The following is a 27,581-nucleotide window of genomic DNA, read 5'->3' as shown; positions in this document are numbered from 1 at the left end:
AAGTTGTAATTTTAGGTATAGCGATAAGTATTTTGTGGAAACTACTAAAGTAAGAATAATTACCATGTTTTCCAAACTATAAGTCGCAACTTTTTTCATAGTTTTGGCCGGGGTGCAACTTGGCCCCCCGGGGTGCGACTACTTATATTTATACCATATTTTCTGGACTATAAGTTGCATCGGAGTATAAGTCGCACCAGCCAAAAAATGCATAATAGAGAAGAAAAAAACGTATACGTCGCACTGGAGTATAAGTCGCACCAGTCAAAAAAATGCATAATAGAGAAGAAAAAAACATATATAAATTGCACTGGAGTATAAGTCGCACCAGCCAAAAAAAAGCATAATAGAGAAGAAAAAAACATATATAAGTCGCACTGGAGTATAAGTCGCACCAGCCAAAAAAATGCATAATAGAGAAGAAAAAAACATATATAAGTCGCACTGGAGTATAACTCATTGTTTGGGGAAATGTAATCTCTAAAATCCAAGACCAAGAACAGACATTTAATTTTTAAACACAATTTGTAAGCGATTTGTAAGCAAACTAGTATAAATATAAGTATAAGTCTCACCCCGGCCAAAACTATGAAAAAAGGTGCTGCTTATAGTCCTGAAAATACGGTAGTAACTCTAGATTAAGGTTGAAGAACACTTTATTCTCCATATTACGCATTTCAGAGACCTTAATGTTATGTTTATGACATAATTAAATTGGAAATACATATCACAGCAACATCTGAAAGGCTTAATTACTAAAGTCACTGCTCTTTTAGATTGTCGTTTTTGTCCCATCTCATCCTTGTATTGTATATTTTGCGCTTGTATTTTTACATTTCCGGCACTCTTTGTCTTCATTGTGATTCTTAGTTTGTAAATTCTGTCAGTCTGAAAATCTTTTCTGATTCTATATGTGTCTGTCGGGGACCGCAAAGGATTGACAAGCGACTGAAGCGACCATTTTCCGCTGTCTGTTACATTTATAGATGTTTTTGTTGCCCATTCAAGCCTGAGTTTGTCTTGTGAAATGTTTACGGTTGATTTAAATTCTTTAAACTAGACGCTGAACTTTCATCGTTTACATTACAATGGAGATGTCATGGTTTGATTTGACATTTTGGGGTTGTATAAGCCAAACTCTACTCTTTTCTCTCCTTGTACGTATACACGTTTGCAAACAGTTATTTAGAAACGCTTTGATAACACTGCAAAAAATCTGGCGTACAAATTACCGCGCCTCCCCGCCGCGCCGACATGGAAAGGTTATGTTTATTCTGGGATGCAAGTGCTCCTTGAGTCTTGGCTCCAGTAGAAAATAAAATTGAGCCGGGGTTAGTTTAACAAGCCCAAAGTACACTCTGTTTAACTTTGTGTGAGAGGCTTTTTGAATAGTTCCCCACCTTCCAGAAGTTTTAATGAGCTGGTTATTTTCTCATTTTTGCTGTTAACGCGCTCATCTAAAAGGGTTTGCAGCCGAGTTTATTTTCAGCATTTTTGGGTCTGTTTAGCGGGTTCCCAAAAATGATATCCGGTTCCCTCTTTGCCGCCGGCGTCGTCTGGCTTGTCGTCCTCTTCTTCCCCCTCCCGGGCTCAGAGCCTTCATCGTCGTGGAGGGAGCACTCGCGCCTTCTCACCGGCTATTATTTCTGCGGTGTCGAACATCAAAGCAGCCGCAAAGTTTAGAGGCCACACGCGCCGTACCCGGATGTGTGTTATGTGGATTTAACCGCGGTCCCAGCGTTTTCTCCTCGTGTTGACGGGGTGAATGTTCGACAGTATGGCATTAAAAGACATATATAATGAAAATGGAGGTTATGACACAATCCCCTCATCGAAAAAATCACACCCGGAGTTGTATTTAGCTTAGGCTACCCCAAATAAATTGTCTGTTTGCTGTAACCCGAGTCAACATTTTTCAAGTAGGTCGGACGGTAGGCAAATTATTATTTTTTTTACTTTGAAGGCAAAAAAAAAAGAGGCATTTTTTGACTCGGAGTGATCACCAGGGGTCAGGCTTCAACATTCAATGATGGAAAACGTCTCTATCAACCCGATCGGGAGACTAAATCTCACAATTTTAAGATATTTCAATCAACCTTTTGTACGCCGCTGTCCTTTATTTTGGGGGGAACATGCGGGGGACACGGGCGCCGCCATGTTTGTTGTGATGACGCTGCTGGCGTGTTTCAATCCCAGAATGCATTGCGTAAGTCAAATTTCACACCCTGATAGAGCGTGACATGTTCTACGGACACTTCAGTGGCGCCGACAGAAGCTACGAAACGTCTGAGGAATAAAGTCTGGCGGTAATGCAACACTCGGATGCCAACCGCCATAAAAACAACAACAACAACAACAACAACAAGCTACGACAAAGTCTGAGGAATAAAGTCTGGCGGTAATGCAACACTCGGATGCCAACCGCCATAAAACAACTATTCTAGTCACAAAAACACATCATGACCTCATGGGCTTTGTAACGCCAAAGCAATGGGAGGAGTACTTTTAAGGACTACGACAGAGTCTGAGGACTACGAAACGTCTGAAGAATAAAGTCTGGCGGTAATGCAACACTCGGATGCCAACCGCCATAAAACAACAACAACAACAACAACAACAACAACAACACCAAAGCAATGGGAGGAGTACTAAGTCTGAGGAATAAAGTCTGGCGGTAATGCAACAATTGGATGCCAACCGCCATAAAACAACAACAACAACAACAACAAGCTATAGGATACAATAACAAAGAAAAGTGTCAAGTAACGAGGTTAAAGTAAGAAGAAGAAGAAGAAGAAGAAGAAGAGCTAGTCTCCGGTCTGGAGAGACGGGAGATGGCGGAGGAGAGTGGATCGGTGGTCGAAGACGTTCTGGACGGCGTGGAGGAGCAGCCTTTTCTGGCTGCACGTGCCCGGAAACGCAAAAAGTCCCATAGCTCGTCCGAGGGTTCTGGGAATGAGCAGCAGGATGAGGCTGAAGCTATTGATATCCGGAGTGAGAGCAGAGACTGTAAGGTGATCATAAAGCTTGCACAGGATAGTGCATCCTTTAAGGAGTGGAATTCAGTGGCATTGTCAAAGAGCCTAACTGTAGCTGTGAGAGTGATCAAGAGTGCGAGTGTCCTTAGAGATGGCTCGCTGCTGGTCGTGTGCAAGGACGCGGCTCAGCAACGGAAGGCGATTGGAACTAAACGTCTGGGTGGAAAGGACATTCTTGTGTCTGATGCTGAAAGAAACACGGTCAGAGGAGTTATCGTAGGTGTCCCTACGGCGACGTCTGTGGATGAAGTTAAGGAGAATTTGACTGGAGCTACGGTGGTGGACGCTAGGCGGTTGAAGGTGACCCGGTCTGGGGTAAGATGTGACAGCTTGTCGGTAATGGTAACGCTTGAAGGGAGGTGCCTGCCTAGTAAGGTGTTCATTGGGTTCATGTGCCATGACGTTAGGCCATATGTTCCACCGCCCCTGCGTTGCTTTAAGTGCCAGCGCTTTGGGCATATTGCAGCGGTCTGTAGAGGGAGGCAAAGATGTGGTAAATGTGCAGGAGATCACGAGTATGGGAAGTGTGACGTGGGAGCAAAACTGAAGTGTGGGGAAGAACATAGCTCTGCCTATGGGGGATGCAGGTTTAGCAAAAGAGCTGCTGAGGTGCAGAAAATGAAGGTCTCTCAAGGCATATCCTATGCAGATGCAGTCAAGAAAGTTTCAAGTAACGAGTTTAGAGTAAATACAGAGAGAGGAGCCAGCGCTGCTCCCAGCCAGGGCGAAATGAGAAAGGCCAGCGTGGCTCCCAAGAAGTGTGAAGGTTTCAAGAGTGGAGGTCCCAAGTGTGCAGGTTCCAGAATTAATGAGAATACCCTGGTTGTGGATAGAGAGGATTTTGTACTCTTTATGGTGGATGTTGTAAACTGTGCTGCTCAGACTCAAAGCAGAACTGAAAGGATCAGGATCATTGCTAAAGCTGCAGGGTGATTCCTTGGAACAAAGGAGCTTGATTGGGCAGATATAGAAAACAGGCTAAAGGCGCTAAATGGGAGTCGGAGTGATGGGGGTCTGCTTTTGGGGAGTCAGAGTGATCAGAGTGACGAGATGGGGGTGGGGGTGGTCTCCTGTCCTCGTCCAGTCTCGTAGACGCACGGCTACCAAGCAGCGACATCAGTGGAAATATTAAAGCCTATAGAATGAAGCCTAAAGAATAAAGCTGTACGGTGGAAGCACCGAACGTCAAAGACGGAGAGGAAGATGAAGAAGAGTCTCCCTGGAATAAAACCGGTTGTTGTTGTTGTTGTTGTTGTTTTATGGCGGTTGGCATCCAATTGTTGCATTACCGCCAAACAAATGAAACAACAACAACTATTCTAGTCACAAAGACATATCATGACCTCATGGGCTTTGTAACACCAAAGCAATGGAAGGAGTTCTTTTACGGACTACGACAGTCTGAGGACTACGAAAAGTCTGAGGAATAAAGTCTGGCGGTAATGCAACAATTGGATGCCAACCGCCATAAAACAACAACAACAACAACAACAAGCTAACCAACTTGTAAAAGGCAATATAACGACACTTAAGCGCGTTCGTTATCAGCGCAGTGCGTTATCAGTCCTTTGGGATTAAAGATAGGATTACCAAAGTGATAAAAATATTCGACACGGTTGCAGTTTAGGAAAGACCGGTCGGTGAGTTGGCGAAATAATTGAAAAATAAAAGATTTTGAAGTTTTTTCAACAAAATGCAGATTTTTTTTCTCCAGTCGGCTAGTTTCTGTCATGGAATTAGACATACACCGATGCTATTCCGTAACACATCGAGAACACAATTCAACCTAGAATATGAAACGACACAGAAATATCAGACATTTGTGTGGCATGCATGGGAGAAAACGCGGGGACTGTGTCAGCCAAGCCGTTGTAAGGAGCCTGGCTGACCCTCCTGCGTCTCACCCCCGCGTCTCACACCGTTTTTTCCCATGCTGGTTGGTTTTATTAGATATTCTGGAAAAGGCGGGTCACATTTCTCATTGGTCAGCCTCACATCAAGGCACTTGGTATTTTTCCGTAGAGATCAAGCCTTGGGTAAACATTACCCAGACTCCTCTGGGTTATCACCCCCCCCTAGGGTACACATCCTTTGGCCCATCTTTACTACCCCTTCACAAACAAATGCTGTCACACACCCGTTCTTCTCTTAGACTAATGATGCAGATAAAATATCACTATTATGCAGATAAAATACATCACAGAAATATACTCATATATTCACATTTTATCACATTTCCCTCCTGTTTATCAAAGCATTAGTCTACTGTCTCATATGCCAAACATATTATTCTTTTCAGTTTTCAACATGTCTTTCATATTGGTGTTAAAATGACACTTTTACACTTAAAAAATTATGCACATTTCTCAAACATTGAACACACTTCTTTTCTCTCGGCCCACAACATTTCTACAGCATTACTGTCCTAAATTTTGAGTCAGATTGGTTAATCTCTGTAATTTGACAAACAGACAATTTATCTTGTCTATAATTTGGTGCGGTGTGATGGGAAATATAGAAGTACAAGCGGAAAGCCCTTAAACCCACTGCTCTCTGGTCAGTCACTTTGACTCGTCAGGGACCTCTCTGGACACCCCAATAGAATCAAATACGTAGTATCAGGTGCTACTGGGACCAGACTGTCCTCTAACCTCTCGACCTTGACCCTGCGGTATGGTTCTGGGTGATGCTGATCACAAAAGAGACATAGGCACAACGTCCCACAAGTGTCCCCACACCACCATACGTCCTCGCTTGGTTCCTTAAGAGACCTCCTCCCGCTGCTCGCTTCGGTCACACCTATGACACATATGAACTGGTACATTTCCCATCTCAATTCATAATCTCATTAACATTACATGTAGTTATGTTGTAGCAGATAAAAAAACTCTCTTAGTTAGTGCAAACAACTGTGGCTGTGGTGTAATATGCCATTGTGTTTCTTCAGCCTCTGTCATGTCAATTATACATTGTACATTATTACACATCATGCATTTCACAACCTTTCATGTTGATCACTTATTTTCTTCCCTCTATATTCCATTAACCGGTATACACAGTTGTGTATGTTGATCGATTGTCCTGATTGTCCCGATTGTCCCGATTGTCCCGATTGTCGCGATTGTCCCGTGCATAATACAGGTGTTCAGCACCCATATTATCGTCATCGCTTGTGATGATGATAACTGTTGATTCTTTTCACAGAGTATGGTACTCTGCGCACCGTAGCCTCTGGCTCTCGTTCAGCATAGCAGAGTATAGTACTTTGCGTACTGTAGAATCTGTCTCCCGTCCATTGTAGCAGAGTATCGTACTCTACTGTAGACTCTGGACAAAACTCATACAAACGAAGTCCTGCGTCTGCGATGTTATGGATCTGCCGCTGTGTTGTCCAGACATTTCTCTCACTTTCCCATGAGAGCACCCATGTTCTCGTCCTCCCCTGGTCGGTGTGAGGACGACACGGTGTGGCTCCGTCCACTGGCTGTCCACTTGGCTCCGTCTCTGTAAACACCACATCTCCAACACGTTCTGCTGTGGTGATAAAGAAAGTCTTTTCGACAATTCAGTGTATTTCAAACAGTTTTCTTGTTTAAATTTTTTTTTTTTTTAGTAATTATTGATTCGGAATATTTGTTTACACGTACATCCCTCCTTTTGATAAATGGCTTTGCCCATTTGTCAAACTTCTACATTTAACCAAAATTCAATAATCCAGATAGTTTACAACGTTCACTAATCCAGTATGTAATCAAGGAAGAGATGGAATTGCGTCTGTCACTCCACTCCGCAATGTCACCTCTTGACCTTTCACAGTTCAGCGGTCACATCCCTGGCTGAGCCCCCCCTTACACGGCGCTGGGCTCCCACCCTGTGTGTCTGTAATCCGACACTGCCTCTGCGATCTGTAACTTGTAAATCTGTTTTACCACCATTTGTTTCAAACTCCAAATGTTTCAAACTCTAAATGTTTCAAACTCTAAAAGTTTCAAACTCTAAAAGTCTGGTGTCCACGTGTGCGCGCGTATGTATGTATGTATGTATGTATGTATGTATGTATGTATTCAAATACATCAAACAATAATAATTATCTCAATAATTCCCCCGTTGAGCTGGCCATAAGGGTCAGTTCACAACTTAGAATTCTTCACATAATTAATAATTTCACATCTCCTCTGTTTGTGTGGCCTGAATAAAGTCACACATCTAATGTAATATGTGCTAATCTTCTATATGTGCTTCAGGTGAGTTTCAAACTCAATCTCTCACACCTGCTCATGTGGTGCTTTACAAACATTGTGTATTAGTTTGTTCTAACAAGTCTATATGTGTATAACTATCGAAATGATCCTAAACCTTCCCCTTGTACATAAGGCACATCATTTTGTATCAACCCTTTTTTCCCCTTGTCTCTCTCTCTGTCTTCCTCTCGCAACGGAGGAAACACCCATTTCCAAATTTCTAAACCTGCTTTTACTTTCTCTTTGCTGCTGATATAAGTATCAGACGCTGCATCCCCTGGGATTCCAGTTAGTTATCTTTAAAATATCCCTGTCATTCTGCTTCTAAACTCATGTATTGATTATCCATCCCCCTGTTTAGTTTTCACTATCTTCAGGTAATCTGCGGGTCTCGTAAAATGTATTCTACTCCCCCCAGGCCCTTCCTGTAGTCTAACCCCTCTTGGCTCCGACCTGAGTCCTGTAATGTTAAGTTCCTGTTATCACTGGTTTTCATAACTTCTATAACGTCTAAATTTAGATGATATTGTCTTATTTAAATCTATTCAATTCTTGATTGAATCTCCACAATCCTTCAGGTAATTCCTTTAGAATGTCAAATTCTTTCGCTGTTAATGTTAACTCTTCTCCTTATTACCCATCACGTCAACCCTCCCCCTGAGGTGGTGTTGCTCTTAATTGTCACTGTGATACGTAAAGATAACGACATCTGCTCCATCCTGAGTCCTCTCCAGATTATTTGCCAGTCAATAGCCCCTGTTATCTCTGGCTATCTTTATGACTTGGTGTCCTGTTGTCTTTAGTTAATGACCCATTCATGTCTTTCCAAGGAGGACATCGGACGTCACTATTTAACTTATTCCCTCACTTACGTCTACATGCAATACAAGGTTTCCTCATGATAATACAAATAAATAAGTTACTGATATAACTTTTACTATCACTTTACTTACTGCCCATTCTACTCCTATGTCCAAAAACATCAGTAGTCACCCATTTACCCATATTATCACTTCCAGGCCTGTGCCTGTATTTGATCCTAAATATAAAAACACTTCTGTCTTTTCGTCCTGTACTTTCATCTAGTCATGCATTATGGTTACATAATAAGTCCAAAAGATAATTTTGTCAAGTCCAAAAATAAAACAAAACAAAACGTAGGTTTGTTCTGTGCACTCAAAAAACACGACTTTTGTCTTCTATGTCGGGGACAGGAAGTGTCCTGTCTGTGATCACATTCCCCAAAAAATTGGCCATCTATAAAAATCTGAATTCATCTTCATCTCTTATCAAGCTTAATACAATCTTTATAATTGATTGTTGTCAATCAAACAAAACCCTAAATTTGTTGAAATACTAAAATTTAAAACCAGCTGAGTTTAGTTTTACTTATTTCATCAGTTCAGAGCGTCCTCTGAACTGCTTTCTTCCCATTCTCCTGCCTTGTTGACCCCCCTTATCTCCCCCTCTCTGCCACGTCATCTGAGCATACTGGAAGTCTCCCTCCAAAATCCTCTTATGACTTTTCCTTTGTCTTTTTACAGTTTGGGGTGATAATTCTGGCATTATGTGGTCTCAGTCGTCTGAGAGAAATGCTACTTGCTTTACAGTCACGGTCAATGTCAAGCTTCTAGAGAAAATTCCTTATTAGATTCCTCCGGACATAAACGTGGTGTTTAAGATTCACCCGTGACTGCAAATTTTAGATCTCTCAGAATAACGCCTTGTGACCCTTGTATGATTAATTGTGATTCTCACACTCGTTAGTTAATCACTATTAATCCTCATTCACACATTCATACTTCTCTCTTACTTACTTCGCTCGTGCACAGCGCTTACATTCACTCATCTTTATGTCAGTAACAACTCGGCATAAGGCTTCATAACTTTCTTTCCTGTGAGAAACTTAACTCGTGGTGAGCAATTTAACTCCTTTATGTGAGAAACTTATCTTCACAAAGCTAACCAATATTTTTCTTTTTAATGAGTAAATATTAAACTCCTGTATTTTTTTTAATGAGTAAATATTAAACTCCTGTATTTTTTTTAATGAGTAAATATTAAACTCCTGTATTTTTGACTGAGAAATATTAAACTCCTGTATTTTTTGACTGAGAAATATTAAACTCCTGTATTTTTGACTGAGAAATATTAAACTCCTGTATTTTTTGTCGATGAGAAATATTAAACTCCTGTATTTTTGACTGAGAAATATTAAACTCATGTATTTTTGACTGAGAAATATTAAACTCCTGTATTTTTTGTCAATGAGAAATATTAAACTCCTCTTTATGCGAGTAACTAAACTCCTGCACAAAGCCTATGCATAAAACGTTTCATGGCTAAGTCTTTCACACACAAAATTTTGTCTGACCTTCTTTGTCGCCTGTGTTCTCCTGCTGCTTCGAAACGACGCGCTCTCCTCGCGGAGACTGAGGTGCGATGGGCGGCCACGGGAAAAGTGGACTTCTTTCAGCTGTGCACAGACTTCACCGATTCACCCGTCAATCTCCGCGAAGGGCAGCTGGTCGTCCGGCTCGATAGGACCAGAAAATGTCATGGAATTAGACATACACCCGATGCTATTCCTTAACACATAGAGAACACAATTCAACTTAGAATATTAAACGACACAGAAATATCAGACATTTGTGTGGCATGCATGGGAGAAAACGCGGGGACTGTGTCAGCCAGGCCGTTGTAAGGAGCCTGGCTGACCCTCCTGCGTCTCACCCCCGCGTCTCACACCGTTTTTTCCCATGCTGGTTGGTTTTATTAGATATTCTGGAAAAGGCGGGTCACATTTCTCATTGGTCAGCCTCACATCAAGGCACTTGGTATTTTTCCGTAGAGATCAAGCCTTGGTTAAACATTACCCAGACTCCTCTGGGTTATCACCCCCCCCTAGGGTACACATCCTTTGGCCCATCTTTACGACCCCTTCACAAACAAATGCTGTCACACACCCGTTCTTCTCTTAGACTAATGATGCAGATAAAATATCACTATTATGCAGATAAAATACATCACAGAAATATACTCATATATTCACATATCTTATCTTATCACAGTTTCATACCGGGTCGGTCGGGTTACGGCAAACAGACATATTATTTTGCTCAGTCTTATTCACATTTGTTTCATTTATCCTGTTTAGTAAGGCCTGGCCGCTTTGAGCCTCGGGAAACATTTGGCTCCAAGTTCATTGTGGCTTTTTCAGTCAAAATGCCTAAATTGCACATCATAATTTGGGACAAAGATCTAAGTTTAAAAAATGGATAGAGACATGTTGGAATTTCATGCTTCATTTTGTACCGACATATGAGTTGCACATAACGTACAGAGGGGATTTTGGATGTTTTATGTTGTTTTTGAGTGTACTAGATCTGACTGAAATTTGGTGTTAAAAAAAAAATCTTAATCTTAAAAAAAAAAAGATTAACCTTTAATACATCTGCCTTTCAATTCGATATCAACACGTTCTGTACAGTTTGGCAAAAGCCGTAGGTACTTTAAGGAATGATGGTTATGCATAGGCGGAAATCACGGGGGGGACGTAGGGGACACATCTGCTGATGGTGTCCCCCTCTTTCCCTCCTGATCCTCTCACTGACTTGACCATGCAATTAAGTCAGTTTAAAATTTGCATCTAAATTTTAAAAAAACATCTTTTCTATGTAATTTAGTTTTGAAAAATGTGAATATTTTATGTTTCAAAATAACAAACCCCCCTCGTTTTGTTCACTTTGTTCAGTCCTTGAACAATGTTTCTCTCTCTCTGTCTCTCTCTCGCTCTCTCTCTGTCTCTCTCGCTTCCTCTCTATCTGTCTCTCTCGCTTTCTCTCTCTCTCTGTCTCTCTCTCGCTCTCTCTCTGTCTCTCTCGCTTCCTCTCTCCGTGTCGCTCTGTCTCTCTCTCGCTCTCTGTCTCACTCTCTCGATTCCTCCCTGTCTCTCTCTCTCACGCTCTCTGTCTCTCTCTCTGTCTCTCTCGCTTCCTCTCTCTCTGTCGCTCTCTCTCGATTCCTTCCTGTCTCTCTCACTCGTTTGCTCACGCTCTCTCCCTGTCTTTCTCTCACGCTGTCTCTCTCTATCTCATGCTCTCTCTCTGGCTTTCTCTTTCTCACTCCCTCGCTCTCTCGCTTCCTCTCTCTGTCTCTCTTGCTTCCTCTCTCTGTCTCTCTTGCTTCCTCTCTCTCGCTCTCTCTCTGTCTCTCTCGCTTCCTCTCTATCTGTCTCTCTGTCTCTCTCGCTTCCTCTCTGTCGCTCTCTCTCTGTCTCTCTCGCTTCCTCTCTCTGTCTCTCTCTCGCTCTCTGTCTCACTCTCTCGATTCCTCCCTGTCTCTCTCTCTTACGCTCTCTGTCTCTCTCTCTCTGTCTCTCTCGCTTCCTCTCTCTCTGTCGCTCTGTCTCTCTCTCTCGATTCCTTACTGTCTCTCTCTCTTTCTCACTCGTTTGCTCACGCTCTCTCTCTGTCTTTCTCTCACGCTGTCTCTCTCTATCTCGTGCTCTCTCTCTGGCTTTCTCACTCTCTCTCTCTCGCTTCCTCTCTCTGTCTCTCTCTGTCTCTCTCGCTTCCTCTCTCTCTGTCTCTCTGTCTCTCTCGCTCTCTCTGTCTCTCTCTCGCGCTCTCTGTCTCACTCTCTCGATTCCTCCCTGTCTCTCTCTCTCTCACGCTCTCTCTCTCTGTCTCTCTCGCTTCCTCTCTCTCTGTCGCTCTGTCTCTCTCTCTCTCGATTCCTCCCTGTCTTTCTCTCGCTCTCTGTCTCACTCTCTCTCTGTCTCTCTCTCCCTCACTCTATCTCGACGCAGCAAAACGGGTCCAAATAGTTGCGCTCGGTCCTGTTTGTGCACGCTCATTTCAGGGGTCAGGGGTCAGTGGTCAGTGCGCTCCATGTGCTCTGGACCCGGTCTGTCTCTAGTCTGAAAAGGGCAGTGAGCGAAAGAGCTTGCGTGAGCACCTGCTGTGGTTTACACACACACACACACACACACACACACACACACAGACCTGTTGCAACAGCACACATGAAAATGAAAGACTTATTAGTGGCTTAGCATTTTTAACTCTTGACTAAAGTTAATCATTTTAATCCTTGGTGGTATGGTTAGATTATCAAAAAGACCATTTAAATAGCATTGTTATATTTAAGAAAATATAATAAAGGGAAGAAACGGGTTTATTGGCATTCACCGATCCCCCTACATCAAACTCCCCCTGTATTTATGTACTTATGAAGTCCCATATAAATCAGTGGAATAATAAAACATTCTCCGGTGCAGATTGGACAATGTCGCTGTTTCCAGATAAAGTAAAGTTTATATCTTGAGAGAACAAACTGACCAAAAGTGGAAACATTTAAAAAATATATATAAACAAGTTTCGCCTATAGGGTCTTGCCTTTAGAATCTCATGCATTTTGGAACACTTTGGACGGCTGATTCTATTCACGCGCGGCCGTTATTTATACAGTAACAAACATCAAAAGCCGCCGCAAAGTGTAGAGGACGCCGCTTTCTCTTGATATGCACTACAGCGGGTTAAGTGCACCTCGCGCTGACAAGGTGAGCGTCTAGGGCATGTATTTAGGAAGAGCGTCGCGAGGAGGAGCTTTTAGAGAAGTATAAATTCACCCTGAGACATCCCTGTAGCAGCAATTTAGTTCCACCCAGGGGTCTGTGCTGATGGACCCAGTCAAGCTATAAGCCTTTTAAAAACAAGCCTTTCCTAAGGTCACACGGCAGTGCACACGCGGCCGGTGCCTCTGCAGTGATGGCAGAGGCAGGCCGTCGGGCAGGCTCATAAACAACCACAATGTTTGCTTTATGAGGGCTCACTCCACACTAATGATGCATAATTATGAGCTCATATGCAAAAAGGGCCCGGGTGTCGTTTCGGGGCTGATGTCCTGTTGATGGTGAATAACAGAAAGCGAGTCAGACGCAGAAGTGGATGCGTTGGTGTGGTGCGTGTTTCAGGTCGTTTTTTTTACTATAAAACATCTCGTCTTATCTTTGATCCCGGTTTGGTCTTTGTTTTGGGCTTTTCCCGGTCCGGTCTGTGCGCGTACGGGAAAGACAAGTCGGCAGAGAAATGAGCGGTCCAGTACAAAAACTCTGCATCTGATTCTGAGTTCATACATACACGAGGTTAGAATACGAGATGAGCTTTTATATCTTTAGTTGGCATTTCAGAGATATATTTGGCTTGGTAGCGTAATACGAGAACACAAACGCTCCATCTCCCTGTAGTAATGATGGTGAATAAAAGGTTAGTCAATTACTCAATAATTCACGTGCACATTGCTTCACTTCAATGGTGCGAATACGTTTGTGTAAATGACAGACTATTACACGATATAGAGAAACAAAGTGCAGAACAGAAAAGTATATGACATATTTACCTGAAATTTACATTCATTGTGGAGCTGTTTTTTTGGTTACAGTGAGTACACTTGTTTTCTTTTTGTAATACAATACACCACATTCTTATAACATTAACAGTGAATGAGGATATTTTCATGCTTCAATTTTAATTTCTGTTTCATTTTGTCAAGTTTTTTTACATTTTTTAATGCGCTTATGGAAAGCACTTTAGTTTCACTTGTCGCTGTTGTAAAGTGCAGTGGTGAGTGCAGTTGTCCTTCAGTGTAGAGTAATCAGAACACTGTGTGCTTTTACTTTTAGAAAGGAGAGTGACACTCTTTGGAAATGTATTTTCTGTGTCTGTGTACCTCACATATATACGAAGGCATGGGGCAGAGATTGTGACCATAAGATTGCAGCTTTCAAGTGTGTTTGGATGGAAAGTTTGCTTTTAGTCGGATGCTGGGACGCGCTCTCTATTTGTGACTCACTCTTTTGGTTCAGGAACTATTTCACAAGTTGCTGACAGTAGTTCTGAAAAGAATAAGATAAGATATTCCTTTATTGTCCCACATGGGGAAATTTCATTGGTGCAACGCAGGTAGATACAGAGGTAGATACAGAAGAACAGATCACTTATAGGAAGTCTGAAAAACACTTTCAGTAGAAGATCTCCTATAAATAAATAAAAAACTCCCATAGACAAATAAATAAATAAATACATAAATACCATTGCATGTGATCACGACAGTAATTGTACATGAATATGTGTCACGACAGCACATAGATTGCACATGAATTTTACATGAATTGCACATGAATTCCAACAGCAATTGCATATATGACAGAATTGCACATCAGTATTAGGTTAGGTCAGTATTGCGAGTGTTCAGTACTAACAGTTTTTGTTATAAAGTCTGACAGCAGCAGGAAGGAAAGACCTACGGAACCTTTCCTTCGCACATCGAGGGTGGATCAGTCTCTCACTGAAGCTGCTCTCCAGAGCGGACAGAGTGTCCTGCAGGGGGTGACACTCATGGTCCAGCATAGATGTGAATCTAGCCAGGACCCTCCTGTCCCCCACCTCCTGCACCGAGTCCAGAGCACAGCCCAGGACGGAGCTGGACTTCTTGATGACTCTGTCCAGCTTCCTCCTCTCCCTCTCTGTGATGCTGCTGCTCCAGCAGGCCACACCGTACAGGAGGGCCGATGCCACCACAGAGTCGTAGAAGGTCTTCAGGAGTGGCCCTGTCACTCCAAAAGACCTGAGTCTCCTCAGGAGGTAGAGCCGACTCTGGCTCTTTCTGTACAGTGCGTCTGTGTTATGAGTCCAGTCCAGTTTGTGGTTCAGATGAACACCCAGGTACTTGTATGAGTCCACTCTCTCAATGTCCCGTCCCTGGATGTTCACTGGTGAGGGGGCAGTGGGGTGGCGTCTGCGGAAATCCACCACCATCTCCTTGGTCTTCCCCGCGTTGATGAGGAGGTGGTTCCGCTGACACCAGTCCACAAAGTCCTGCGCCAGTCCTCTGTACTCCGCGTCATCGTCGTCCGTGATGAGTCCGATGACGGCAGAGTCGTCAGAGAACTTCTGCAGGACACAGCTGTCCGTGTCATGTCTGAAGTCTGCAGTGTAAAGGGTGAAGAGAAAGGGCGCGAGGACAGTGCCCTGGGGCGCCCCCACACTGCAGGTCCGAGTGTCAGACACACAGTTCCGGGCTCTCACAAACTGGGGTCGGTCTGTGAGGTAGTCCAGGATCCACTCTGCCAGGTCATACTCCACACCAGCCGTCTCCAGCTTGTCCCTCAGGAGCAGCGGCTGGATGGTGTTGAAGGCACTGGAGAGATCGAAGAACAGGATCCTCACAGAGCTGCCAGGCTTTTCCAGGTGAGAGAGGGAGCGGTGCAGCAGGGAGATGACGGCGTCCTCCACTCCGATGCCAGACCGATATGCAAACTGCAGCGGGTCCATGGCTGAGCTCACGGTGGAGCGGAGGTGGTCCAGGACCAGCCGCTCCAGTGTCTTCATCAGGTGGGACGTGAGAGCCACTGGCCTGAAGCTGTTGAGGTCTTTGGGGCGCGGTGTCTTAGGCACAGGTACCAGACAGGAGGTCTTCCAGACCTGTGGTACCACCCTCAGCTTCAGGCTCATGTTGAAGACATGCTCCACAACTCCACACAGTTCATCTGCGCAGGACTTAAGGAGCCTGGGGCTGATGCCATCAGGTCCTGCTGCCTTCCTCACTTTAATCCTCTTCAGCTCACTCCTCACCTGTGCTGCTGTGACAGTCAGTGGTTGGCAGGGGGACCGTGTGCTGGGGGGATGGGTGAGTCCAGGCGAAGTGGGGAGCTGATGGTCCGGGGCAGATAAGCGAAGAGGAACAGATGCAGGGCATTGTCCAGCTGTGGAAGAGGGAGCATGCAGCTGTGCAGGGGGAGGGGCGGGTGACCGATCAAACCTCAAGAAGTGAGCATTTAAATCATTCACCCACTGTAGATCCCCCTCTGTCTGGGCAGGGGGGATTTTGAAGCCTGAGATGGTTTTCAGGCTCCTCCACACTCCCTGAATGTTCTTTTGCTGCAGCTGCTCCTCCATCCTCCTCTTGTAGCCGGCCTCAGCCTGCCTGATCTTCCTCCTCAGCTCCTTCTGCACAGTCTTCAGCTCCTCCTTGTTCCCTGACCTGAAGGCTCTCTTCTTCTCCTTCAGCAGAGCCTTCAGTTCACGGTTAATCCATGGCTTGTTGTTTGGAAAACACCGCACCGTCCGGGAGGGAACAATGTTCTCAAAACAGAAGTTGATGTGGTCCGTGATGCACTCTGTGATGGTGTTGATGTCCTCCCCATGTGGGTCATAAAGCTCAGTCCAGACAGTGGTGCTGAAGCAGTCCCTCAGAGCCTCCTCGCTCTCAGCAGACCACATCCTCACCTCACGGGACACCACAGGCTGCCTGCGCACGATGGGTTCATACACAGGCCTCAGATGTACAAGGTTGTGGTCCGAGCTGCCCAGGGGAGGGAGGGGGGAAGAGGAATAAGCCTCCTTGGTGTTGGCAAAAAACAAGTCCAATGTTCTATTCTCTCTGGTGGGGCAGGTAACATACTGGGTGTATGTTGGTAGGACAGAAGAGGGAGAAGCGTGGTTAAAGTCACCAGAGATGAGGAAGAGAGCCTGTGGATGCTGTGTTTGCAGCCTACAAGTGCAGGAGAGCAGTGCTTCACAAGCATTTTCAGCATTGGCAGACGGGGTCACATAGACTGCGATCAAAATCACATGTGAGAACTCCCGGGGCAGATAGTATGGCCTCATGCCAATAGCCAATAGTTCAATATCCTTGCTACATAGCTGCTCCTTCACTGTGCAGTGTTCGGGTTTGGACCAGCTCGTGTTCACATACACCGCGAGACCGCCTCCTCTTTTCTTCCCGGATTCTCTCGTTCTGTCCGCCCGCAGCAGATGAAAATTGTCCAAACCTACAATAGAGTCTGGCATTTCTGCTGTTAACCAGGTCTCTGTGAAAATCAAGACGCTGCTGTCCCTATAAATCCTCTGGGACCGCATGAGGCTCGCTATTTCCGTCATTTTATTTTGAAGGGACCTCACGTTACCCATGACTACGGCGGGAACCGACTTCCTGTTTTCTCCTCTCTTCTCTCGGAGTTTACGTCCAGCCCGTCTGCCTCGTTGCGTTTTCCTTAGGATGTCCGCCGGGATAACGTGACGATCTCCGGGTAAGACGACTGTTCTCCGCAGTTTCATGAGCTCCTCCTTCGTGTAAACGCGGTACGGCGCCGGCCGGGGGGCGGGGCCGGAGCCGGGGGACTCAGAGCCAAGACACATCGCAACGACACGACGAAAACACTCAATCCAGCCGAATAAAGTCAAAACAAGTTAATTTAAAGCGATTCCAGTGCGTGTCCCGATCGTTCGTGAAGTTCCTCTTTCATATAAACGTGTATATAAACGTGTACCGACGACACGCCGTACTTTAGCGCGGCCGGAGGGCGCGGGGGGGGCTGGTGGGCTCGCTCGGAGCTAGCTCACGTCACAACAACACAACGGACGCAACGAAAAACGCTCAAATCCAGCCGAAAAAAGTCAAAAAGAGTTGAATTAAAAAACTATTCCAGCGCGTGTCCCTATCGTACAGTAAAATAGAAAAAATATACTAACTATATTTACAAAATATAGGAGATAAAGCACAATAAGTGTGAGAAAGAAGAGAGAGCGTTTACACCGGGCTGCCAGCTGTACCAGCGCCTTATGACGTATCCGAAATCGTATCTATTAATATTGTGCAGGAATCTCTTTTGACTTCGAACATGTCAAAGCTTTCTGTCACTTGCTTTGCTTTTCCCGTGCAAATTCCAGAGAGTTAATTCCGCACAACTTACCCTTGAGTAAAAAATTCGTAGCATAAATGTTGGCTTTGTGATCGTATTGGTCACTTTGTAAATCGAGCGAATCTCAATTGTGCCGCCCATAAAATTGCCAGTGGCTGTACTTCTCATAACTCTTTACATAATAGTCTGATGACGCAAGTGAAAAGACTGTTTTTGTAAATTGTGTCCTTGATTTCATCTCGGTAAACAGTCAAACAGAAAGGAAATAAAAGAAACACAAAGCAGTTCCAGCACCAGATTTAGAGAGTCTTTTAGAACATGTGGTGACGGCGCCCCCTCTGGTTAGGAGCTTGACCCTCGTCTGTTCGCTACAGAGTGTTTATGTGAAAAGCTGATTCAGTGGAGATGCCACAGCTGGGAGCTTTTCCAAACTAGGACGCGCTCCGCCTCGAGTCAGTGTGAATATTTAACCCGTCGCATCTGCGCGGGGAGAAAAACTGCAGCCGAAGGGACGAGCACGACTCTCACGAATTTCCCTTTTTAACCTCAAATGTGCACAAAGCTGGTGGAATGTTATACTTGCTGTTTGGGAAAGTGACTAACAAAGGTATCTCCATCACGGCATCATCTGTTTTACTGTGTCTGAGACGAGCTCGAAGTGAATTTTGGTTAAATTTGAAAGAATTAGAATACATGGTTTGATTATCGCCTGATTAAGTCCAGCCAATGAGCTCAGTTTTTTTTATATTTATACTTTTGCTTTGTTTATTCACTATGGAACATTCAGCAAAGCGATAATTAAGTAAAAAAAGTGCATCTTTAAATGATCCTCCTATACATTTTAATACAACTAAAATATTTTTATGGTGGAATTTTATTGTAACTTCTGAACTTAATCAAGTCTGAGTAAAAGTTACAGGATTTCACAAGTCCAAGTTGAGTTCCAAGTCCTTGAAATTAAATCTGCATTACCCAATTTCCCTGTCATAAATGAGAAAATGTGTATTGTAAATTTAAAAATATTGTGACAAAAATCAGACCACTGCCCAGTGTTTTTTTGTTTTTTTAAACATTTTTGCAAAGACAGAGCCATGTGATTCACTTAAAGATGAGATTAGCTGTGTCGGGGTGAAGTAAGGTAAGGTAAGGTAACTTTATTTGTACCCGAGGGTAGATTTTGTTGCAGGTAAAAAAGAGTGGGCTGCTCACACACACATAGACAACATTAATGACATTGACAGAAAACGGACATAACAGAGACGACTAGTGCTCCAGACACAGAGACATGGATAACAAGTTTACAAACAGTTATTAGTGTCAGAATACAGCGGATAAAATACAGAGTAAAAGCCATCATTGATACAAAACACTAGTGCAGAATAAATAAATGGATTAAGAAGGCTGTACAGTCCATAAGTTAATACATTAGTGTGTAGTCTGACCATTGTAGTCTATAGTCTGCTATTTAGTATTTTAATGGCTGAGGGAACAAAACTGCCCCTGGATCTCTTAGTTTTGTACAGAGGCATTATGTACCTGCGGCCGGATGGAAGAAGCTGGACCCAACTCGCCTCTGTAGCTGCCTCGTGAGGAGGCATACTGGGTTAGGGAGTTCTTATTTTTTAAGGGTAGGTTGCTGAACCGAGACACCAGGCTGAAGGAGATGAAACGATTCAATAAAGCAGCGGTAGAACATGGTGAGCATCTTTCTGTCTATGGTGGTCAACCCTGCTTCATTTTTCTGTCTTAAACAGCTAGTCTAAAGCTGTGTTAGTGCAGAAACTATCCATGCATGCGAATATGATGCGTATAAGATTTTGTGCAAGTATTTCAATACAAACTTCATTCTAGCTTCACGCTGTCAATCTGAAGCAAGCGAATGAATGAGGAGCAATAAAAGTTGGTGCTTAGCCTTCAAAGGTATAAAACAAGTTGTAAAGACTGGAGACTATTATCGATCTGCCACTGGAGAAACATGTATCGTACAAAAGAACAAGACACGAGCTTTTTGACACAACATATAATACATTTTGTGGTCCAGCTCACAATTTTGGTCCCACAAGATTTTTTTGCATTTTTCATTCTTTGTTTTAAACTGCGGCTTCTCAAAATCGAATCCGTCCTCGTCGGAGCCACCACATCATATACACATTTTATCTTGCAAACTCGCCTGGCACGATCGTTCCCCATCCATATTGGTTAGTTATTGAGTTTTCTTTCCATTCGCAAAGTCTCAAATTGACTCATTTACAGATGACTGAATTCAAATTAGTCCCACAAACGCATAACCATCGACTGAAGCAAGGTGATCACACACGGTCATTATTCTTACTCCTACTCCTACTTGTAGCTGTTACTGTTGCCATTATCGTGCGTTGATATAGATGTAGAACGTTTGTCCCTAACGGCATAAATCAGCAGACTGTTGTGCAGAAGGAGGCCATCATTATCGTGACAAACAGCTGGGATGTTATGCTTAATTAGAAGCTTAAGTTAATGCATCACTCTTTTTTTCCTGCGCCTAATTTAATCAATGAGCTAGTTTGGAGGTATAAAACTGGGCCGCTCCACATTTGGCCCGCTCCCCTGGACATGCCCCTCTCTGCACGCTCCCCTCGACACGCCCCTCTCTGCACGCTCCCCTCGACACGCCCCTCTCTGCACGCTCCCCTCGACACGCCCCTCTCTGCACGCTCCCCTCGACACGCCCCTCTCTGCACGCTCCCCTCGACACGCCCCTCTCTGCACGCTCCCCTCGACACGCCCCTCTCGGCCCGCTCCCCTCGACACGCCCCTCTCTGCACGCTCCCCTCGACACGCCCCTCTCTGCACGCTCCCCTCGACACGCCCCTCTCTGCACGCTCCCCTCGACACGCCCCTCTCTGCACGCTCCCCTCGACACGCCCCTCTCGGCACGCTCCCCCTCGACACGCCCCTCTCGGCACGCTCCCCTCGACACGCCCCTCTCGGCACGCTCCCCTCGACACGCCCCTCTCTGCGCGCTCCCCTCGACACGCCCCTCTCTGCACGCTCCCCTCGACACGCCCCTCTCGGCCCGCTCCCCTCGACACGCCCCTCTCTGCACGCTCCCCTCGACACACCCCTCTCTGCACGCTCCCCTCGACACGCCCCTCTCTACACGCTCCCCTCGACACGCCCCTCTCTGCACTCTCCCCTCGACACGCCCCTCTCGGCACGCTCCCCTCGACACACCCCTCTCTGCACGCTCCCCTCGACACGCCCCTCTCTGCACGCTCCCCTCGACACGCCCCTCTCGGCACGCTCCCCTCGACACGCCCCTCTCGGCCCGCTACCCTCGACACGCCCCTCTCGGCCCGCTCCCCTCGACACGCCCCTCTCTGCACGCTCCCCTCGACACGCCCCTCTCTGCACGCTCCCCTCGACACGCCCCTCTCGGCCCGCTCCCCTCGACACGCCCCTCTCTGCACGCTCCCCTCGACACACCCCTCTCTGCACGCTCCCCTCGACACGCCCCTCTCTGCACGCTCCCCTCGACACGCCCCTCTCTGCACGCTCCCCTCGACACGCCCCTCTCTGCACGCTCCCCTCGACACGCCCCTCTCTGCACGCTCCCCTCGACACGCCCCTCTCTGCACGCTCCCCGCACGCAGCCGAGTCTTTGTGTCGAAACGCAATTATTCCCGTTTCTCAACTCGGAAGAACGCGCCGCTCGCACAACTTCTTCGCTTCGGGAACATCTTCACCCTCCCGTTCGAGCGCCGCGCCTATTTTTAGCCAGCAGATGTCAACGCGTCTGAGCCCGCGGGCATAAAAGCAGGGATTAAATACATTTGCATCAATTCATCCATTTTATTAATTACATTTAATCCGGCGTGTGTCGCTTGCTCCGGTGCGCGATAGGTTTGTTGCCAGCGATGCCTCGGGAAAAGAGACGCGGCATTAACAGTCCCTGGGCTGTATTTCTGTGTTTGCCCTTGTTAAGTGAGATGTGTACAAATAATTATTATTTTCAGTCCGTCTGTTCTTTAGGATGAATACACACGCGCCATTAGCAAGCAAGCAAGTGGCATTAGCATATAACCTTGATTGCAAAGGTAAACCGAACATAAACCATTGCGCCAAATAAATGTTTATCTAACTCGGCCACTGCTCACATTTAGTTAGTCTGTATGTTAATTGCTTCTTCTCTCTAATCAACAATTTAAACACGTTCTTCATTAAAGGTGCAGTATGTACCTATAAATCACACTGAAATATAAGTTTCACCAGCAAAAAACTGCAAAATAGAGAAGAAAAACATAAAAAAGTCACACTGGAGTATAAGTCGCTAATGCTAACACCTTCAGCTACATGACTCACAGTCGTAACTGTGGTAAGTGTCTGGTATGTTAACGTAACATATTAACAGTTATTCAGATAACTATAGCATAAAGAACATGCTAACAAGTTTACCAAAGCATCAGTTTTACCCCAAATCACTAAATCCATTGAATTCTTCTTCCTCTGTGTCACTTCTAAACAACTCTACAAACTCCAGAGGTAGAGGAAGTGCAGATTCTTCTTCTGCGTCACTTAGAGCCTAGAGCGCCCTCTTGAGGTTCTCAGTGGGAAAATAATCAACATGTGACATCCGGTTGCTAGTGTGAAAATAACTAATAATATGGCATAGAAGTCACTCTGGAGTATAAGTTGCACCCCGGCCAAACTATGAAAAAAGGTGCTACTTATAGTCCCGAAAATACGGTAACCTCTTTTAGTCCCCATATAGATAATTGCATTGTCTCGAAAGTTCCACAGTAAAGCATTAAACTTCTCTGTCCAACATGTATTCATTTACTGGTGTTTTTATTGTTCAAATACGTTGAAAAACAATAATTTTTACTGTTTTACTGTTCCCACTCGTCTCCATGGAGATAGACCTGTTTAATGCCATACCTTTGGAATATCCAGGCACATCTCCATGGATACACACAGATGGCGGACTCTCCACCGGAAAAGTTACTTAAAGGTTGAATGGACGATTTTTTTGGCACAAATCTGAGTCTTATTTCCTCGTGGCGTGGACGACGGATTAGTCCTGCCACGTATCAATCATAAAACGCACCTATCGCTCACCTGCAGCCGCGTGCGGTTCCTCCGCGTGCCTAAGCGCATGGATCTATCATAATATAGTTCCCTCAGTGTACGGGGCAAAATGAAGACGGAGAAAGACAGTTCGAGCTGACGCAGAAGTGGACAGAAATCTACTGGAGATGAACGATGTGATGCGCTCCGTTGCACTAATAAACAAACGCACGTGTGTGTTGTATCAGTCCGCACGGGGGAGTGCGCATGCGCACTTCCGCCTGCATTCTCAAATTGCCGAAAAATCGTCCATTGCGCCTTTTAGAAACGTCTAAGAAATGTCCTGATTAGATCATTTCTTGTGTGATTGATCATTTGCATGTACATTTCAAATTTAATGCTATGTAGATTTTTTCTGGTTTAATCAAGCAACTTTTAGGTTTTACAGCCAAATTAGCTGCAGAAAAATGTAACAACCACTTTGTCCAATGACTTAAACAAAAATAAAATCACAAAATAGTGTTGCAGCCAACAATATCCCTGATTGCACCTTGAAATTATGAAATGTAGTCAAGTATGATAAAGATGATGTAGTGTAACAAGAAGTTTCGATTTTTTGTATTTTTCCTCTGTGTACACTTGAGTCTGTTGCCTTGTTTTTATGTGGACAGAGAAGACAACAGCTCGGCTTGAATTATTCTGCACCCTGTGATAAAAGAGCCTCACAAATGAAGCCTGTACTTTGTTTGCTTTTTGTGGATTTTTCATAAAAGAAACTGACCATACTGTGGGTGTCTTCTGTCTGGTTCAAAACGACACACACATATATATATATACTGTGTACATTTTGCTGTTTCTCTTCACAGTTGGATGGACAGTGAAGCCGGTCTACCGTATGATAAAGAGTCGATGGCGATTATCCACCTGAACAACACCACCGTCATGTACATGAAGGAGGTGACCAAGTTCCTGGCCATGGTCTGCTTCCTGCGCAAAGAGAGCTTTGAGAGGAAAGGTCAGTCCACCGTCCAGTCTGCACCTCACCAAGCCACAAGTATCAAAATGTCCATATTTGCTCTGGGTTTATTCTGAAAAGAACATTGCCATTGTTCTTTTTTTTTTTATAATTACAGTACTTTTCAGGTTATAAAGTGCTCCTGAATAAAAGCCGCACACACAAAAGTTACAAAGACAAAATAAATTGTACACATACGTGCCGCAATTGTCAATAAGCCGCAGGTGTCCACGTGGTGACATGAGATATTTACACATAAATATAATACACGGGTCTCTAATTTGTGAATATGAGTCTGAATATGAGTAATAAAACACAGCATTTTTAACATAACGTGTGACCGCTGTCGACTGACGTCTTCTTCTATCTACAGTGTGTCAAATGCTTGCGCTTCCTGCTAGAGTGCCCCCCAGTGGCCGTTAGCCAGTAAAATCCATGCATTAGACGCACTGTTGTAATGATACAGCGTTCAAAGCGTAGGAAACAAAGTAGCGGGTTAAAGTCAGAAAGTACGGTAAATAATTGCCATGTCTACTTTCTGTAACTGTAAAAATTGTAAAATGAAACTTTCTGAATAGGAAGAAATGATTGCCTATTGAGTGAACAATTGTCAAGAAAACAAAAACATGACCATGACTATTTTTATTCATTGTTGAAAGTAATATTTGCAATTTGATGACAATAATACAAAAATTGAAGCATGTTGCAACTCCCAATTTCAAGTTATTTTTGTTATTTTAGTTCGTTACAACATTTTTTACTTTGTTGCCCGTCGGCTTTATTGACAGGAAAGTAGAAAGTGAAATGGGGGATGAGAGTGAAAGAAGGACATGCAGTAAATTATAATAGTCGGGAATCGAACTCGCATGATTATTCAAATGATATAGACTCTAGGTCATACATACAGGTTTTGAACGTTGAATTGCCATTTAAAAAAATAAAAACATGTAAATAAAAATCTCATGCCTTTTAATGCCACTATAAAACGATGGGGTTTCTCTGGTCTGAAGTTTGAACAGGAATAGTCAATGGACCTGTTTCTATTCTTCATCAATATTGTGATTTATATTGAACATAATATGTGCAGGAATAAACGCCTTAAGGACCGGGGGCACTTTCTTCTTAGGCATTCGATAGATGTAGTGGTAGAATCATAAGCTCTGGAGAAAGTCTGGAGAAATGAATGAAATGTCTCCGAGGAGAACAAGAAGCTGCTGCTGAATAAGTAGCCATCTGCTTCCAGCTGATTGGTCGAAAAATAACAACATTGCGCTGCTGGCAATAGGTAACGCCCCGAGCGGAGAGCTGGAAAAAGACCCGAAAACTACACATTTTTAACAGCTTAATGTATACTTTTAAGACAACCAATGGTGTTATCTGAAGCACGGAGGGGATTCTTCATAACTTCAACTTGCACATTCTGCAAAAAAAACGAAAATCACACATTTGAAAAAAAACAAACACGTATTTTGTCTTTTTCTCAGTTTCATCGAGGTCGACTTGTGGCGGTTTTAAGGGTGCAGTGAGATGTTGTGCTGCGTTTAGAGAAAGTTGATAAAACACAAATGGTAAAACAGAGTTAATCAGTTAAACAAGTGGTTTTGGTGTTTTAGTGCCTCTTTAAGGACAATTTATGGTCCAAAGTGCTGTAGACATTTCACAATAAGACAATGGAAAAATGTATTGGAATTGAAACCTCTACCTGAATGATATTACCGTATTTTTCGGACTATAAGTCGCACCGGAGTATAAGTCGCACCAGCCAAAAAATGCATAATAGAGAAGAAAAAAAACATATATAAGTCGCACTGGAGTATGAAATGTGGTTCCAAGTGTGAAAATAACAAATAATGTCACATATAAGTCACTCTGGAGTATAAGTACATAAGTATAAATATTAGTATAAGTCGGTCACATATTGATCTGCATAAGGTTTTATTACTAGGGAAAAAAGCATGTATTTTGCAATTGCTATTTATCAATTTGGCCTTAGTGTTTTGTATCTGGTTTATAAATAGGATGAGTGTTTCATTTCTTCTTGGTGTCCGGTCAAAAGTAATGAAAGGATGTCTGTAATACAACTATAAAAAAGACTAAAATACAGCGAGTAACCTTTAAAACCTTGTGCATCCAACAATTTGAACTGAATGAACTATTGACTCTCCCTCTCCAGTGACAGTATTTGGCAGAACTCCACTACATGTCTCCGGAGTCCAGACGCTAACAAACATTTCACAATGTCGATTTCGGCTTGCGGCTAATAGCACACAAAACCTTTTTATCTGCCGCCTCAAACATCTGGGTCATAGTTCGCACTCCCATTCAGAAAGGCAAGAGGCCCCTTTAGCCTAAATCTGCGTTGTTATGTGCACCGCGTACCCCGGCAAAAGTATTCGGTAGAAGTAGTGTGTTTCTTTCTGCAGACACGAGCTTAGAAAACAGATTTGAAGTAAATAGCTCGTCTTGGAAAGTAAAGCTTCTGGGGTGTTATTAGAAGAAGGGGGGGAAAAAGGCGCGGCGGACGTGTGCTGTCTTGTAGAAGCCTAGAAGGAAATTAGAAATAAAGCCGCAGGGTTTCGTGGGCCCCTCTAACAATCTGGACTTTGGTGTCGCGTCAACTCCACAGTGTAAATTGGTGTGAATAAAGTCTGGGTTTTGGAACAAGGCGTTTCATATGAAGAAAAATGGAACAAAGGCCAGGAAGTGCAGTGATATGTTGTGCCGTGTTTAGAGAAAGTTGGTAAAACACAAATGGTAAAACAGAGTTAATCAGTTAAACAAGTGGTTTTGGTGTTTTAAAAGTGGCTCTTTAAGGACAGTTTATGGTCCAAAGTGCTGTAGACATTTCACAATAAGACAATGGAAAAATGTACTGGAATTGAAACCTCTACCTGAATGATATTACCGTGGAGTATAAGTCGCACAAGCCAAAAAATGCAAAATAGAGAAGAAAAAAACATATATGAGTTGCACTGGAGTATGAAATGCAGTTGCAAGTGTGAAAATAACAAATAATATCACATGTAAGTCACTTCAGAGTATAAGTATATAAGTATAAATATAAGTATAAGTCGCACCCCGGCCAAAACTATGAAAAAAGGTGCGACTTATAGTCCAGAAAATACGGTAAACATTTTAACTCAAGGGAACAACTATAAACACGTACGTAAAATGCATTCATCTTTTAAGAATAACAGAATTTTCAACACGCGCAATGTGGTAATTTAATCTAGATTTTTACAGTTTGTATTGTATTGTTTGTGCTTTTCTTTTCTTTTCTTTTTTTTTCCTTGTGGTTCAACGTGACGTACACATTTCTCTATAAGTCAATTAGAGCGTGGAGAAAACAAACCATGAAGAAGTGAAAGAGTTGCAGAGGTCACAACCGCAGAGCTGCATTGAACCAAAGTTAAGTTGACTGCCGGCTCCAACTCCATAGTTTGATAGTATTTTGTTGGTATTGCAAACGTCTGTCACGTCCTTTGGAAAGACACTTGTTCCTCACTGCCAGTTTGAGTGAGTTTGAGTCCGTGTGT

At 43.9% G+C, this 27,581-nt stretch overlaps 2 protein-coding genes across 3 annotated transcripts in view; both read left to right on the top strand.

The window, feature by feature from the left end:
- The window catches only part of LOC140371108 (mitogen-activated protein kinase kinase kinase 7-like), a 298,187-nt gene that overhangs the window by 151,857 nt on the left and 118,749 nt on the right, over nucleotides 1-27,581 (top strand). The window lies entirely within an intron of this gene.
- The window catches only part of rragd (ras-related GTP binding D), an 82,772-nt gene that overhangs the window by 26,374 nt on the left and 28,817 nt on the right, over nucleotides 1-27,581 (top strand). Inside the window, exon 6 of the mRNA XM_072458413.1 lies at nucleotides 23,897-24,045. Coding sequence (XP_072314514.1) covers nucleotides 23,897-24,045 — 149 coding nt within the window. The remainder of the gene's footprint in view (nucleotides 1-23,896; nucleotides 24,046-27,581) is intronic.

This window comes from Eucyclogobius newberryi, unplaced genomic scaffold (genome assembly GCF_026437365.1).
Source record: "Eucyclogobius newberryi isolate DKJ021-1_F unplaced genomic scaffold, fEucNew1.0.hap1 SCAF_21, whole genome shotgun sequence".
In the NCBI taxonomy this organism is placed as follows: Eukaryota; Metazoa; Chordata; class Actinopteri; order Gobiiformes; family Gobiidae; genus Eucyclogobius; species Eucyclogobius newberryi.
This window is presented reverse-complemented; position numbering and strand designations above follow the sequence as displayed.